The 18106-nt window shown below is 41.6% G+C and overlaps 1 protein-coding gene across 1 annotated transcript in view; it reads right to left on the bottom strand.

Moving 5' to 3' along the window:
* The window catches only part of KLF8 (Kruppel like factor 8), an 87245-nt gene extending 82711 nt beyond the window's left edge, over positions 1-4534 (bottom strand). Inside the window, exons 1-2 of the mRNA XM_034991493.1 lie at positions 4112-4534; positions 2789-3028 (exon numbers count right to left, since the gene is read on the bottom strand). Coding sequence (XP_034847384.1) covers positions 2789-2795 — 7 coding nt within the window. The 5' untranslated portion in view covers positions 2796-3028; positions 4112-4534. The remainder of the gene's footprint in view (positions 1-2788; positions 3029-4111) is intronic.
* Between the last annotated feature and the right edge of the window lie 13572 nt (positions 4535-18106).

Genomic DNA, 18106 nt, shown 5'->3' with positions numbered 1-18106 from the left:
GAGAGACTATGGACTCTGAAAAACAAACAGGGTTTTGGAGGGGAGGGGGGATGTTTTAGCCCAGTGATGAGTATTAAGGAGGGCATGTACTACATGGAGCACTGGGTGTTACACGAAAACAATGGATCATGGATCACCACATCAAATGTATTGTATGGTGACTAACATAACATAATAAAGTTTTAAAAATTAAAAAAATAGATCAATAAAAAGACACTGAAGACATTTAAGACTTAAGACATTAAGGTATTTAATAAGGAATGAATGTTAAAAATGAATTTTTAACAAATTTTTCAGTGCCTGACACATAGCATGTCAACACATATTTGCCAAATGAATTATATAGCCAAAGGCAATCTTCTCATTATTCATCAATTTAAGTGAAGTAATCAACTACACCTGACTCAAGGCAAGGGCAAATATGAATGTGTCAAATAATAATGATGCCCCTGCTGGAAGGATAAAGAATAAATGGTTGATCTTTCTCACCACCAGACATACAATATGGAGAGAGAAATGATGACTGTACCAGGCTTGGTTTGCTTGGTTATTGGAATTCAATTAGCTGAACCAACAAGGGCCCCATCTCAGAAATGCATATACTAGAAAGATGGGGGCTAGGGGGAAGAAAGTGGTAGTGGTGATCTAGTTCACGTTTTTTATCCAATTTTCTTTCCAATGTATCCTGAAAGAGGGACCTATAGCTCCCCAGAACTCTAGAAGTAGAGACATTAACCAGTTTGGTCTTGAGGAGGGACTAGATGTACACATCACTTTTACTTTATATTTCTCTCCTTCCTGTTATCTGCTCTCTGCCCTTCAAGCTAACCTGAAGACACTGTTCCCAGCCTATTCTCTGTGTCCCCAAGAGTCACCAAAGATTAACAACCCTCATATAAAAGGGTTACCCCCAAAATTCTGAAGAATGGAATGAGGTCATTTGTGAGTCACTGGATTCTGCTGTCCAAAGGTCCTGTTGGTTATATCATCTTGGTTAAGTTGCCAGAAGAATCAGGGTGAAAGGTAAGCTAGTGGCTCTTTCTCTCAGTGGTACTAAAGTCCAGTGGGGGGCACCTGGGTGGTTAAGCATCTGCCTTCAGCTCAGGTCATGATCCCAGAGTCCTCGGGATTGAGTCCCACATCAGGCTCCCTGCTCAGCGGGGAGTCTGCTTCTCCCTCTGTCCCTCCCCCTGCTTGTGCTCCTGCTCTCTCCCTCTCTCTCTCAAAAATAAAGTCCAGTGGAAACAATGTTAAATCAGAAGCAAATAAAAGCTGTGTTCTAGCCTCAGCCTTAGGGCAAGCTAATTCAGTCTTCTGAGGTCTCCTTTCATCCCATCTGCAAGAAGTTTTAAAAAACAGGGAAACACTAGGGCACCTGGGTGGCTCAGTTGGTTAAGTGACTGCCTTTGGCTCAGGTCATGATCCTGGAGTCCTGGGATGGAGTCCCCCCCATCGGGCTCCCGGCTCAGTGGGGAGCCTGCTTCTCCCTCTGACCCTCTCCTCTCTCATGCTGTTTCTCTCTCTCTCTCTCTCTTTCTCAAATAAATTAAATAAATAAAATCTTTAGGAAAAAAAACAAACAAGGAAACACTAATTCTATTAATAGTGCTCCAGGGAAAGTCTCAAACTGAATAGGAAAATGAAGTAAGACTAAGAGGTACTTGCAGCCTCTGTCACATACACCACGGTATTTAATCTATTCAAGTATCTTTTGAGATAACATTATCAATCGGCATTCTCTAGAGGAGAAAAGCATTGCCCAGGGTCATGCAACTAGTAAGCAGTGGTAATTGGGTTTCAAATCAGATCTGTCTGTTACCCCAAACCATCACAGTCTCTATCAGTATTAAATTCAAATTTAGAGATTATTCTCTTGGTCAAGTTATTATCACACTGAGTGACATCAGACACGTGCTTAATGTTTTCCTTTACAATAAAGACAATACCAAAGGAAACAGGGGACCATTCCCTGGACCATCTGTTTGAATTTATTTTTCCAAATAATAGATTTTATTTATTTTGCGATTTATATTTCCTCAAATTCTTAGAATTAAAAAAAAAAAAAAAAGACCACAAAAAGGACAGCTCTTCCAAATGACCATTGCAAGTCGATTCGCCACAGCAACCTCAGCAATTCAGTCCAATCTTCCATCTACACAGAGGAACCAACTCCCTTGGCCTTGTCTTAAAGAGCCAGGGTGGGACCTAGACTCCTCCTCTAACCAAGCTCAGCCCCTCCTTAAAGAGCCTGCACGCCCAAAGCAGCTCTGACCCAGAGGCTGCCTCCAGGGGCCTGCCGCTCAGTACCCCCGGTAGCCCCTGGTAGGAACTTCACCCCCTGCCCGCTCTTCTTTCCTTTTTGAAGCATCTCTAGGTATCCTCTACTGCTTAGAGGGTTACTTGGGAGCGTTGGCCTTCTGAACTCTGTTCTCTCTTTCTGCAACTTTGGCTGCGTAGGGTTAAGTCAAAGACAAACCTCTCCTTAAGGAGAACTGAGATGGCCGAGCCAGGGACGGATTAAATTAGACAAATCTATCCACTCCTGGCCCCCCACTCATTTCTCCCTCGAGTCTCCCCCAAAGTGCTTCTCCCCTTCCTAGCCCCTCTTTGCTCAGCCCTTTAGCAAAGTCATTTTTTCCTTGGGTTTCATTTGATTCCACATAGTGTTCATACCCTTCGTTCCCCAACCCTCCTCCCGGCTGCTAAAACCTAAAGAGGTATGGGGGTGCGGGGTAGAATTCAGATCAGGAGACAGGGGTGTGTGGGTTCTAACCCTGGAGTCACTTACCATTCATGTCGCTAGCTGGTGACCCCTGAAGTGTCCGGAGCTCATGCTGTCCTCTGGGAAGCTCATACTCCTGAGCCGATCGAAGACAGCTATCTCTCTCACACCTGCCCCTGTCAGCGCACCGGGCGACTAGCCCTCGCCTTCTCTTTCCCGGGCCCCCACCTCCTCTCTTTCTCCTGGCCGGAAAATGGGGAGGAGGGCCAGAGCAGAGGGAGTCAATTCAGACACAGCTAGACTACCCTTAAAAAAAAATAAAATAAAATAAGGGAAACAAAGCCCTCAAGCATCCAACCCCAAACTCGGGGATTGGGGGTAGGTTAGCAAAGCAGACTTCCTAAAAAGAATCTTCCCCCTGCTTCCAATGCAGATCTTTTCCTCGGCTAAAAATAAAGTGAATTCGCCAGGTCGAAGTGGCCAAGGCTGAGGATCCTCCGTTTCCCTTTCATCTCTGCTAATTCAGTTCCGGCCAAGCCCACTCTCCACCCATCTCTGAACTCCACACACCCTTGAAAGGAGGACTGGGGTAGGAGCCAAGAAAACCAAGCCAAATCCCCAAATACTACTTGAATACAAAGTTGAGGCAGAGAAGGACTCCTTCAAGACACCCACGAGAAGATACTTCAAGGAGATCCCTTTACTGCGGCAGTTGACGCCACACACCCCAGCTCCTTCCTTTAAAAAAGGCCGGGGGCAGAGAGCAAATGTCTACGTTTGGTGGAAACATATACAGGCACCCTCAGCTCAGGGGAGAGGCTTCAGCAAAAAATGGTAACAATTTGTGAGGGTTCTCTGGGGCGAGGTTTCTTAAAGGCACCTAAGTTGTCCCATTAGGGACCTCGCGCCCATGCGGGTCAGAACCTAAAGTGTTCGCTAGGCGACCTGAGTGGATGGGGTGACTCTGTCTCTAGTCCAGCTAGATCCAGAGGAGAGGTGTGACTCTTATGAGGATGGAGTTCCTTAAATGGGACAGGCAGGCCGCTAGAGGAGAGTGCGGTGGGAGAAGGTGGAGAAGGGTGGGGCTTGAGAACAGAAAGGGAGAAGGGAAGGGGTGGGGCGGGGCCCTGGGCGGAGAGCTCTGGCTTCGCCCTTGGCGGCCGCTTCCGTCTCCAGCAGCAGCAGGTATAACTCGAATCAATTTCACTTCCTTATTGGTCCCAGGAAGAGGCTTACAAGCACACTGCTTGGTCACCTATCCTTTCTGGTTAAGCTAACCTACCAGGGGAGGATGAAAGGCATGCGGGGATACTGGGTGGGGGCTCTCTAGGAAGAGAGGAATGGGAAAAGGGAAGAGCAAGAAAGCTGGCAACTGTAAGCGATAATTACCCGTCCCCGCTCTCCATGGTAACAGTATGACACCAGCAAGGACAGCGAGGTTACAGTATCTTCTAAGGGAGGAGAATAAGAGCAAAGAAGAAGGGAGCTGGGGGCATTTTCTCACAAGAGATAAGGGAAGAAGGTGAGGGTGAAAGAGTGGGTGGAGAAGGAAGAATTGAAGGAATTGTGAAACAGAAAGCTCTCAACACCCTGACACCGCCTCTTAGCCGAGCATTGGTAAAGATCCCTGTAGAGCTGATTCCTATGGATAACAGCCACATTTCCAGGATTTCTTTGTCCTTGCCTGAAAGTCCCTCTCTAGCTCATTTTAATAGGAGGCCATGAAGTCACAAGCAACCACAAGCTCTTTTCAGTGCCTCTTCTCTACCACAATTCTTTTAAAGGAGAGGGAAGAGAAGAGAAACAAGAAACAAAGCAGAGGGAGTGAGAGAGCAGAGGAACAGAATAAATAATAATAGCTACTGTATATTCAGTACCTAATATGGGAAAGTCACTGGGCCAGGTGCTTTTACATTCATCATTTCTCATTTCTTTCTTTCCTTGTTTTTTTTTTTTTTTTAAGACTTATTTATTTATTTGTCAGAGAGAGAGAGAGCATGTAGAAGCAGGGGGAGCAACAGGCAGAGGGAGAGGGAGAAGCAGGCTCCCAGCTGAGCAAGGAAATGGATGTGGGACTCATCCCACATAAAAATAAATAAGTAAAGAAATTGAGATTCAGAGCCCAGTACTTCCCAACACATATATGTCCACTTGCTTAATATTTCTACCTGAATGTCTTCTAATCATCTTATCTTCTCTTAGTCTGTCCCAAATTCTCTGTTCTCCCTGCTGTAGTTCACCTGCTAACTACTTGAATGGAATCAACATGCACCGTGGCCTTTAAAGCAGCATGCTGAGACTTACCTTTAATCTGCTGTAATCTGAAATCTACCTACTTCTCAAGCAGCAGAGCTTTTGCTGCTTACCTGTATTACAAATCCCTGAGAATGCCAGCCTTGTTCCATCCTCTATACTTTGGCTCATCTTGCTTTCTTTGTCTGAAATGGCCTAAGATCTCTATCCACCTTCTTGAAAGGACTAATTGAAGATCATCTCCCTTCTTTACTTAATTCCTTCATGCAAAACTAATCATTGCTTCCTCTGTGCTCTTCTCTACCTCAGTGCACGTATTTGTTGATATAATTGCCTCCCCCTACTAGATTATAAAGTCCCTGAGGTTAGGCACTAAGCAGCATCATTTCTGTAACCTGGGTACCCGGTATTATTATTCACAATAATAATAGTTACTGAGCATTAACTATGTGCCAAGCTCTATTCTAAGCATATTCTCTCTCTCCCTCCCTCATACATGTATATGTATACAAACATATATACATATATATTTTACATACACATATAGTCATTGAATCCTTCTAACAACCTATAGGTAGGTATTGTTACTATCCCCATTTTACAGATGAGGAAACTAAGGGACAGAGATTAAATAACATGAATATGCATTTGTTGAATGAAATCATATCCCTGTTGAACAAAAGAATATCCCTGTAGTAGGGGTTTTATAAAGAACTCCCTATCTTACTATACCATATTTTTCCACCATCTGCTTAGCTTACAAAGTAAGATGTGTTGACAAGAAACCATATAGACAAGTGTACAACTCTCCACACATTCTTTAAAAATGCATCACTTTATCCCGTGGAGACTTAGTATCTCAATGTATAAAATTTGGGGAGTTCTACTCAACATAGGATTCTCACTACTCCAACCAACGATTTTTTTAGCAACACTAGAAAGTTTTCTCTTAGATTCAAGTGCATGAAAGGAAGTTGAACTGTTTATAGCAAGAAATAATGCATTTTCATGATGTGCAGATGAAAATCAGCATGTAACTGAAGTAAAATTTTAAAGAGTAGCCAGTACAATTCCTGATTTAAGATATGTGTGCCTCAAGGTCATAATGAGTTCCTTGTCCAATCTGGAAAAGCTTCTCAGGAAGCCATATTCATCTGCAGATAACTAAACAGTTTACATTCTTATTAACAGTCTTTCTTTAATTTATTTTAAGCCCAAGTTTTTTGTTTGCTTTTTAGTAATACTGCTTCAACTTTATTTGTGGGGAAACTAAGACCTCAGATGGCAAATTTGGTTTCTGTAAAACATAAATTATTGAAACTTGGAAAACAAACCCAAGAGTCTTCTATACATTTAGTCAATAAAATGGATATTGTAGATATTGTGTTATATCAAGAACCATGCTGTTAGGGGGAGAAAGGAGAACGTCCGTCTTTGCAAGAGCCTCCAGTGAAGGAACCCTTAGTTCACCAAGCAGCACATTAGTCCATATTTCCCTTCAGTCTTCTAGAACTGGCTTTTGTCTCAAATTAGGACTCAAAGATGGCTCACAGGGAACTGTGTACCTCATGACCATAGTTAAGGGCAAAGGCAAAACTTTTACTTTATACTTGGCCTCTTGACATGTCAATTATCGTCATGTGGCTGGTGTTGTGTAAGTCACAGGAAAGGATGTGGGGGAGGAGGTATGAAGAACTAGAAGTTGTGATCAGTTTCCCTCTCCTAGGAAGCACCACAGGCTCTCCTTTCTATTAGCTGGCTTAAAAAATAAACTGAATAGCGACTTGCAATATCTTCAACTCCTTCCATCCCATCCTAAGCCTTAGGGAGACTGTCTGCTTAAAGTAATAGCCTGTGCTTTCCTCTATACCCAATCAGTCAGATGAAGAATATAAGAGTTAAATTAAGCAAGGAACCTAATGAACAACAGCTAAGAGATATGCAGATATCCCATGTGTAAGGGCCCGCAAGATACTGTTCTTCCTTTTCCCTCTTCCTCTTCATCCTCCTGCTTCTCCCCCACGTTTTTTTTTTTTTTTTTGAAAGCCAGCTGACAAACTACTAGGGTGGAACCCAGTCTGAGGGCTGGAGAGAGGGAGGGGAGGAAATGCCTCAGAAAGAGGACTCCACCCTCCCAGCTCCTAGTAAAACAACAACCAAAAAGGCTTAAGAAGCTGGGGTTGAGAAAAATGTGGGCCAGAATAGGGTGAACTGAGGAAGGGTGGGGAGAGTGAGGGGAATCAAGGGGCTCAGAAGGGTAGAGCTGGTCTGAGGACAAGAGGGAAGTCAAACAATATATAATCAGAAAAGCCTGAATTCTTAAGTTACTGTTGTTCATGGAACAACAAAATTGTAACTAAACCCGATGCATAGCTCAAATCTAATGGGAACAAAATTGCCCTCCTCACCCACTTCCTTCTTCCTCTGCAGGTCCCCAGAGGGCACATTCCTCCTGAGGGCTCAGCAAAGAGGAGACCTTTTACCCCTCTGTTAATGTTGAGCAAATGTTAAGTTCCCCACACATCCCAGAGGACAGTGCTAAGTTTATTGCCAGAAAAAGATAAAAGATATTTTTGGAGAAGGAAATCTAGTTAGATGAGGAGGAAAAAGCCTGGAAGGAGACTGTGAGAGAAAAACAATGACAAATTACAATCTGTACAACCTTGAGCAAGTGACTTTACTTCTCTATAAGTCAATTTCCTCATCTAGCTTTTTTTAAATTTTATTTTATTATGTTATGTTAGTCACCAAACAATACATCATTAGTTTTTGATGTAGTGATCCATGATTCATTGTTTTCGTATAACACCCAGTGCTCCATGCAGTCGATTCATTGTTTTCGTATAACACCCAGTGCTCCATACAGTGCATGCCCTCTTTAATACCCATCACCGGGCTAACCCATCCCCCTTCCGCTCTCCCCTCTAAAACCCTCAGTTTGTTTCTGAGAGTCCATAGTCTTTCATGGTTCATCTCTCCCTCCAATTTCCCCCCCCTTCATTTTTCCCTTCGTTCTCCTAATGCCCTCCATGCTACTCCTTATGTTCCACAAATAAGTGAAACCATATAATAATTGACTTTCTCTGCTTGACTTATTTCACTTAGCATAATCTCCTCCAGTCCCATCCATGTTGATACAAAAGTTGGCTATTCATCCTTTCTGAGGGCTAATATTCCATTTTATGTATGGACCACATCTTCTTTATCATTCAACTTTTAAAGGGCATCTCGGCTCTTTCCACAGTTTGGCTGTTGCGGACATTGCTGCCATGAACATTGGGGTACATATGGCCCTTCTTTTTACTACATCTGTGTCTTTGCGGTAAATACCCAGTAGTACAATTGCTGAGTCATAGGGTAGCTCTATTTTTAATCATCTGAGGCACCTCCACACTGTTTTCCAAAGTGGCTGTACCAACTTACATTCCCACCAATGGTGTAAGAGAGTTCCCCTTTCTCCACAACCTCTCCAACTTTGTTGTTTCTTTCCCTGTCGATTTTTGCCATTCTAACTGGTGTAAGGTGGTATCTCAGTGTGGTTTTGATTTGAATTTCCCTGATGGCTAATGATGATGAACATTTTTTCATGTGTCTGTTAGCCATTTGTATGTCTTCTTTGGAGAAGTGTCTGTTCATGACGTCTGCCCATTTTTTGACTTGATTATTTGTTTTTTGGGTGTTCAGTTTGAGAAATTCTTTATAAATCTTGGATACCAGCCCTTTATCTGTAATGTCATTTGAAGATATCTTCTCCCATTCTGAGGGTTGCCTCTTTGTTTTGTTGACTACTTCCTTTGCTGTGCAGAAGCTTTTTATCTTGATGAAGTCCCAAAAGTTCATTTTTACTTTTGTGTCACTAGCCTTTGGAGATGTATCTTGAAAGAAGTTGCTGTGGGCGATGTCCAAGAGGTTACTGCCTATGTTCTCTTCTAGGATTTTGATGGAGTTGAGTCTCACATTGAGGTCTTTCATCCATTTTGAATTTATCTTTGTGTATGGTGTTAGAGAATGGTCGAGTTTCATTCTTCTGCATGTGGCTGTCCAATTTTCCAGCACCATTTATTGAAGAGACTGTCTTTTTCCCATTGCATATTTTTTCCTGCTTTGTCGAAGATTATTTGACCATAGAGTTGAGGGTCCATATCTGGGTTCTCTATTCTATTCCATTGGTCTATATGTCTGTTTTTGTGCCAGTATCATGCTGTCTTGGTGATCACTGCTTTGTAATATAAAGCTTGAAATCAGGCAACGTGATGCCCCCAGCTTTGTTTTTCTTTTTCAGCATTTCTTTGGCAATTCAGGGTCTTTTCTGATTCCAAAAAATTTTAGGATTGTTTGTTCCAGCGCTTGAAAAATGTCATTGGAATTTTGATCAGGATGGCATTGAAGGTATAAATTGCTCTGGGTAGCATAGACATTTTAACAATGTTTATTCTTACGATCCATGAGCATGGAATGTTTTTCCATCTTTTTGTGTGTTCTTCAATTTCTTTCATGGGTGTTCTGTAGTTCCTAGAGTATAGATCCTTTACCTCTTTGGTTAGGTTTATTCCAAGGTATCTTATGGTTTTTGGTGCTATTTTAAGTGGAATCGATTCTATAATTTCTCTTTCTACAGTTGCATTGTTAGTGTGTAAGAAAGCAACTGATTGGGGCACCTGGGTGGCTCAGTTGGTTAAGAAACTGCCTTTGGCTCAGGTCGTGATTCTGGAGTCCCGTGATCGAGTCCCACATCAGGCTCCCTGCTCAGTGGGGGATCTGCTTCTCCCTCTGACCCTTCCCCTCTCATGCTCTCTGTCTCCCATTCTCTCTCTCAGATAAATAAAACCTTTTTTTTTTTAAAAAAAGAAAGCAACTGATTTCTGTGCATTGATTTTGTATCCTGCCACATCACTGAATTGCTGGATGAGTTCTAGTAATTTGGGGGTGGGGTCTTTTGGGTTTTCCACATAAAGTATCATGTCATCTGCCAAAAGAGAGAGTTTGACTTCTTTGCCAATTTGAATACATTTTATTTCTTTTTGTTGTCTGATTGCTGTTGCTAGGACTTCTTATACTATGTTGAACAATAGTGGCAAGAGTGGGCATCCTTGACATGTTCCTGATCTGAAGGGAAAGGCTCTCAGCTTTTCCCCATTGAAGAAGATATTTGCTGTACGTTTTTCATAGAAGGATTTTATGAACTTGAGGAATCTTCCCTCTATCCTTATACTCTGAAGACTTTTATTCAGGAAAGGATGCAGTATTTTGTCAAATGCTTTTTCTGCATCAATTGAGAGGACCATGTGGTTCTTTTCTCTCCTCTTATTAATGTGTTGTATCACACTGCTTGATTTACGAATGTTGAACCACCTTTACATCCCGGGGATAAATCCCACTTGGTCATGGTGGATGATCCTTTTGATGTATTGTTGGATCCTATTAGCTAGGATTTTGTTGAGGATTTTGGAATCCATATTCATCAGGGATATTGGTCTGAAATTCTCCTTTTTGATGGGGTCTTTGCCTGGTTTGGGGATTAAGGTAATGCTGGACTCATAGAATGAGTCTGGAAGCTTTCCTTCTGTTTCTATTTTCTGAAACAGCTTCAGTAGAATAGGTATTATTTCTTCTTTGAATGTTTGGTAGAATTGCGTACAGAATCCATCAGGCCCTGGACTCTTGTTTTTTTTTTGGAGGTTTTTGATCACTGCTTCAATCTCATTACTGATTATTAGCCTATTCAGGTTGTCAATTTCTTCCTGTTTCAGTCTTGGCAGCTTATAAGTTTCCAGGAAGGCATCCATTTCATCCAGGTTGCTCAGCTTATTGGCATATACTTGTTGATTATAATTTCTAATAATTGTTTCTATTTCCTGGTGTTAGTCATGAACTCTCCCTTTTCATTCCTAGTTTTATTAATTTGTGTCCTTTTTCTTTTCTTTTGGATAAGTGTGGCCAGTGGTTTATCAATCTTATTAATTCTTTCAAAGAACCAGCTACTAGTTTCATTGTTCTGATCTTCTGTGTTTCTGGTTTCTAATTCATTGATCTCTGCTCTAATCTTTATTTCTCTTCTAATGCGTGGCTTAGGCATCGTTTATTGCTTTTTCTCTAGTTCTTTAAGGTGTAGAGTTAGTTGGTGAATTGGGGATTTTTCTGTTGTTTTTTTTTTTTTAAGTGAGGCTTCGATGGCTATGTATTTCCCCCTTAGGACTGCCTTTGCAGTATCCCATCAGTTTTGGACCGATGTGTTTTCATTCTTATTGGTTTCCATGAATTGTTTAAGGTCTTCTTTGATTTCCTGGTTGACCCAAACATGTTTTTTCTTTTAATTTAATTTTATTATGTTTTGTTAATCACCATACATTACATCATTAGTTTTTGATGTAGTGTTCCATGATTCATTTTTTGCGTATAACACCCAATGCTCCATTCAATACATGTCCTCTTTAATATCCATCACCAGGCTAACCCATCCTCCCACCCCCCTCCCCTCTGGAACCCTCAGTTTCTTTCTCAGAGTCCATTGGCTCTCATGGTTCTTCTCCCTCACTGATCTCCACCCCTTAATTTTTCCCTTCCTACTATCTTCTTCTTTTTTTTTTTTTTTAACATATAATGTATTATTTGTTTCAGAGGTACAGGTCTGTAATTCATCAGTCTTACACAGTTCACAGCACTCATGATAGCACATACCCTCACCAATGTCTATCACCCAGCCACCCCATCTCTCCCAGCCCCCACCACTCTAGCAACACTTAGTTTGTTTCCTGAGATATATCAGTGAGATCATATGATACATGTATTTCTCTGATTGACTTATTTCTCTTAGCATAATATTCTCTAGTTCCATCAACGTCGTTGCAAATGGCAAGAGTTCATTCCTTTTGATGGCTGCATAATATTCCATTGGATATATATACCACATCTTTATCTATTCATCGGTTGATGGACGTCTTGGCTCTTTCCATAATTTGGCTATTGTGGACATTGCTGCTATAAATGACCCAAACATTTTTGATCAGAGTGGTCTTTAGCTTCCAAGTGTTTGAATTTCTGCCAAATTTTTTCTTGTGATTGAGTTCCACTATTAAAGCATTATGGTCTGAGAATATGCAGGGAATAATCTCAATCTTTTGGTATCTGTTGAGACCTGATTTGTGACTCAGTATGTGACCTATTCTGGAGAATGTTCCATGTGCACTCGAGAAGAATGAGTATTCTGTTGTTTTAGTGTGGAATGTTCTGTATATATCTATGAGGTCCTTCTGGTCCAGTGTGTCATTCAAAGCTCTTGTTTCTTTGTTGATTTTCTGCTTAGATGATCTGTCTATTGCTGAGAGTGGAGTATTGAGTTCTCCTACAATTAACATTTTTTTTTTTTAATCAATATGACTCTTTATCCTGGTTAACAGTTGGCTTATGTAGATGGCTGCTCACATGTTGGGGACGTATTTACAATTGTTAGATCTTCTTGTGGGACAGACCCTTTAAGAATAATATCATGTCCTTCTTGTCTCTAAGTACAGTCTTTAGTTTAAAATCTAATTTGTCTGATATAAGAATTGCTACCCCAGCTTTCTTTTGAGGCCTGTTGGCATAGAAGACGGATCTGCATCCCTTCACTTTCAGTCTGGATGTATGTTTAGGTTCAAAATGAGTCTCTTGTAGACAGCATATGGATGGGTCCTGTCTTTTTATCCAATCTGCAACCCTGTGCTGTTTTATGGGAGCATTTAGGCTGTTCACGTTGAGAGTGATTATTGAAAGATATGACTTAATTGCCATCATGTTACCTGTGAAGACATTGTATTTATAGATTGTCCCTGTAAATTTCTGTTTTATATCACTCTTGGGGTCTTTCTCCTTTTATGGAACCCCCCTTAATATTTCTTGCAGGGCTGGCTTAGTGGTGACATATTCTTTCAGTTTCTGCTGGTCTTGGAAGCTCTGCATCCCTCCATCCATTCTAAATGACAGCCTTGCCAGATAAAGTATTCTTGGCTGCATGTTCTTCTCGTTTAGTACCCTGAATATGTCTTGCCAGGCCTTTCTGGCTTGCCAGGTCTCTGTGGATAAGTCTTATGTTATTCTGATATTCCTCCCTCTGTACATAAGGTATCTCTTCCCCGTAACTGCCCTTAAGATGTTTTCCTTGGTTCTAAGATCTGAGAGTTTAATATTACATGCCAGGTTGTTGCCCTGTTTTACTTGATCTTGGGAGGGGTCCTCTCTGCCTCTAGGACACAAATATTTGTTTTATTTTCCAGATTAAGGAAGTTCTCAGCTATGATTTGCTCAAATATATCTTCTAGTCCTCTGTCTCTCTCCACTCCCTCAGGTATCCCAATAATTCTGACATTGGAACGTTTCATGGTGTCACTTATTTCTCTGATTCTTTCATGGATTCTGAGTTGTTTTTCCCTGGCCTCCTCTTTTCCCTTTTTATCAATTATTTGGTCTTCTAGGTCACTAATTCTTTCTTCTGCCGTGCTTACCCTAGCTGTTAGATTATTTAGATTAGATTGGACTTCACTGATAGCATTTTTAAGTTCTGTCATATCAGCTTTCATTTCTGCCTTTAGAGACTCTATGTTGCCACTAATCGATTTCTCCATCCTAGCTATCGTCTTCACAATTACTAGCCTGAATTTCATCTTTGACATCTTGGTTATATCTGAATCTATCTTTATCTCTGTGGCAGAAGTCATAGTCTCTGAGTCTGTCCTATTTTGGGGGTTCCTCCTCTTAGTCATTCTGTTGATGGGTGGTTGAGGGAATGTATAGAGTCCAAATTATTGACCAGAACCCAAGCAAGATGCACCTGTTTTCTTGGGACCTTAGGGTTGCTGGCCTCTTGTTTTCCCAGCCTGTCTTCTGTGGGAGGGGCCTGCCCCACTGTTACTCAGGCAACCCTGTTTGGGCAGAGTTGCCCTGCCCCCTGTGGGGGGTGGATGGGCTCAGTGAAAAACTGTTTTGGGAGGCTTTTGTTCTCTTGCAGCTTTCCCTGGCACTTTCTGTATCTCTTCTGAGAGTCAGAGCAGGAGAGATCATTTCCAACCCTCTGCCTCAGAGCAGAGAGATCACAGTCTGTTCTTCAGTGAGCTTTCCAGGCCACACTATCTCAGTTTCTGCTATCAACTGCAGCATCCTGGGTTGTGTGCCCCTCAGCAGCCTTCCCAATCCTCGCCTCCAGGTTGGGGCACATCTTTGCCCTTTGTGCTTCTAAAACCACCAGCCACCCCCAGTTCGCATGTGTGGCCCTGCCACTCTGGGTTTCCATCCACAGGGCTGCCCTAAAGTCCTTTCCTCGCCGCTACTGGACTGCGAGTCTGTGCCTCATCCCCAGTGCAGTAGTCTATTGCTCACCCGTGGTGTAGGATCCTGACCACTCAGCTCCCTTCCCCTTCCGTTTATCCTCCGATATCTACCTACGGAATCAGGGCTCCCTGCTTTGTATGTCAAAACCAACTGCCTGAAATATTCTGTTTGTAGAGATCCAAATCTATCTTCTTACATCTCAGGCTGATTTTGTGGGTGTTCAGAGTGGTCTGGTAGATATCCAGCTCAATTCCAGGGACCGGTTGGAATAGGGTCCCCTACTCCTCCGCCATCTTTTTTCTCCCCCCTCATCTATCTTTTTTAAAGGTATACTGCTAGGGACACCTGGGTGGCTCAGTTGGTTAAGCAACTGCCTTCAGCTAAGGTCATGATTATGGAGTCCCGGGATCAAGTCCCATGTCAGGCTCCCTGCTCAGTGGGGAGTCTGCTTCTCCCTCTGACCCTCCTCCCTCTCATGCTCTCTCTCTCATTCTCTCTCTCAGATAAATAAATAAAATCTTTAAAATAAATAAATAAATAAAGGTATACTGCTAGTACTAGTACTTATTTCTCAGAGTTGCCAAAATGATTAAATGAGATGCAGAATTGGCTTTACAGTGAAATTAATGATGCTTGAGCTTCAGGACCCCTCAGCTGAATGAGCTCTTTTCAAGACTCTGGGATGGTCCAGTGTGTTTTTCTTGAAGAGGATCCCCAAAGTTATATAAGCTTCAGGCCTCACAAAACCTCTAGCTGCCCCTAATGAAATTATAGCCTACAAAACGGGGTGACCAGCACAAAGAAAGCATTCAATGAAGGATAATTATTATTCTTAGCAATGGCAGCTCTTAAATCTACGAGCCATGGAGTCTCTTTCTGGCCATTGATATTGGGAACATGCCTCCATGTTTTGCATAACTCCCATCCTTGTATATATGAACAAACCAACTTATAAAAATTAATAACTAAACTGCTTAATTGAGACATTCAGAGACATGATTAAATTCAGCTTAGGAATGGCCAATGGGCAAGGAGCAGATGACCAGGGTATGAAATTCTCCTGGTAGAGTACCATCCCAGGCAAGCTTTAGCAGACCTGCTAAGTTTTACAAGTTTAGTTGTACTCAGGCTGATAACTTTATGAGCAAAGACCTTGACTAGTTGTGTGGTGTGTGTGTGTGTGTGTGTGTGTGTGTTGGGGCCAGGGGGTTGGATATGCATGGATTTTTCACACTAGATCTAGATGATACCACACCTATAAATTGGAGGAGGTAAGAAGCTTTATAATTAACAAACAAGCCAAAGCAGAAAAACTGGGAGCCTCAACCTCATCTGTAGGAAAAGAATAACATGCTTGGCCTGCTCCCCAAAATGTATATTCCTGAGTCAGGGAAGGATCCTATTTAGTGTAAAAGAAAAATATTCTCATTCTCAGATAAATATATAAGAGTGTCTAAGGAAATGTATGAGGAGAACAGGAACTTTTTTTTTCTTTTCTTTTCTTTCTTTCTTTTTTTTTTTTTTTGAGAACTGGAACTTCTTAATCACTGAGCTACTTGAGAGAGGCACCAGGCTCTGCAGGTCACCAAAAGGCAGGCTCATGTTTTTCATCCTTGCATTATCACAAGCAGCTCTCACATCCCTAACAGAGGAGTTGTGTCCATTTCCCACTTTTCCCCAGACCAGTGGGAGATTGGTTTTCACCCTTATGCCCATTGCAGTCTTATCACATCCCTCAGAAAGTAAAATGGAAAAAAGAAAGAAGTAGGGCATTGTGTCTTTGGTGCTTACTTAAAACCTTTCCAGTAACACACATATTGAAGTACTGCACCCTTATTCTTTCCTTCCTCTGCTCCTGTATTGTAGTAGTCCTTCCTCTCAAGTCAATATCACAAATATTGTTGGAGAAGCCTACCATGAAGCTACAATGAGAAGACATCACCTTCTTTAGTCAGGCTAGCAGTGAATTTAAAACAGTAAGGCAGAGAGATTAGCAGTAGTAATTCACTTCCTAAGGTGAGATAAATGATTTGATCTGGGAAAAAAGTCTAATTAGTATGTCATGGGGATATAGTCGACTACACCTATTTCCATGTTCGAAACACAAAGCTGGAATTATCAAGACAATGTGAACAAGAGGTTGAAAGAAGAAACACAAATATGCTGAAAATAAGACATTGGAGGCACACATTGGAGACAAGAAATATTCACTTAAGCACAGAATGTTGTTGTAGGAAAGGCCTGAAGAGGTTATTTCATCTAGTATTTTTCAACATGTGGTATGCATACTAATAGTGGAATAAGGATTATTTTAGATGGTACACTAAATATTTTCTAATAGTATGCATTTATTTTTATGCTTGTCTTCTATTTATGGACAGTAAAACTTACTTTCTATTTATGGTAGTGCTATTATTTATTTATGTATGTATTTTTCTTTTTTTTTTAAGATTTTATTTTATTATTTATTTGACAGAGAGAGACATAGCAAGAGAGGGAACACAAGCAGGGGGAGTGGGAGAGGGAGAAGCAGGCTCCCCGCAGAGCAGGGAGCCCGATGCGGGACTCGATCCCAGGACCCTGGGATCATGACCTGAGCCGAAGGCAGTCGCTCAACCACTGAGCCACCCAGGCGCCCCTATGTATGTATTTTTCAAAAGATTTTATTTTATCATTATTTGAGAGAGAACACAAGCAGAGGGAGAGGCAGAGGGAGAGGGAGAAGCAGACTCCTCGCTGAGCAGGGAGCAGGATGCAGGGCTCAATCCCAGGACTCTGAGATCGTGACCTGAGCCAAAGGCAGACACTTAACAAACGGAGCCACCCAGGTGCCCCGGTAGTGCTATTTTTAAAATTTAAATTCCAGTTAGTTAACATACAGTGTAATATCAGTTTCAGGTTCAAAACTTCTGTGTAACACCTGGTGCTCATCATAGCAGGTGCACTCCTTAATCCCCATCACCTATTTAACCCATGCTGCACCCACTTTCCCTCTGATAACCATCAGTTTGTTCTCTATAGTTAAGAGTCTGTTTCCAGGGGCGCCTGGGTGGCTCAGTCATTAAGCGTCTGCCTTCAGCTTAGGTCATGATCCCAGGGTCCTGGGATCGAGCCCCACATCGGGCTCCCTGCTCCGTGGGAAACCTGCTTCTCCCTCTCTGACTCCCCCTGCTTGTGTTCCCTCTCTCGCTGTTTCTCCTTCTGTCAAATAAATAAATAAAACCTAGAAAAAAAAAAAGAGTTTGTTTCCTGATTTGCCTCTCTCTCTCTTTTTTTGCCCTTTGCTCATTTGTTTTGTTTCTTAAATTCCACATATGAGTGAAATTATATGATATTTGTCTTTTTCTGATTGATGGAGCCACTCCAGAAAACAGTATGGAGCTTCCTCAAAAAGTTCAAAAAAGAAATACCCTATGATCCAGCAATTGCATGACTAGATATTTACCAAAAAAATACAAAAATACTAATTCAAAGGAATACATTCACCCCGATGTTTATAGCAGCATTATCTACAAGAGCCAAAGTGTGGAAACAGCCCAAGTGCCATTGATTGATAAATGGATAAAGAAGATGAGGTACATATATACAATGGAATATTACTCAGCCATAAAAAGAATGAAATCTTGCCATTTGCAGTGACATGGAGGTAGTGCTACTTTTGATAATTTTAGTAAAATAAATCAATTTATTTAAGGAACCACATTAAGCTCATAATGGTACAGGCGATACACAGATAAAGTCATGAAGGCAAAATATAAATAATTAAACTTTAGTAAACAATGACTGAATGAAATTCTCCTCCCAATTCAGGAGTTCCTTTATTAGTCA

The sequence above is a fragment of the Mirounga leonina genome, unplaced genomic scaffold (assembly GCF_011800145.1).
Source record: "Mirounga leonina isolate KUSES-001 unplaced genomic scaffold, KU_Mleo_1.0 Mir_101529, whole genome shotgun sequence".
Lineage (NCBI taxonomy): Eukaryota > Metazoa > Chordata > Mammalia > Carnivora > Phocidae > Mirounga > Mirounga leonina.
This window is presented reverse-complemented; position numbering and strand designations above follow the sequence as displayed.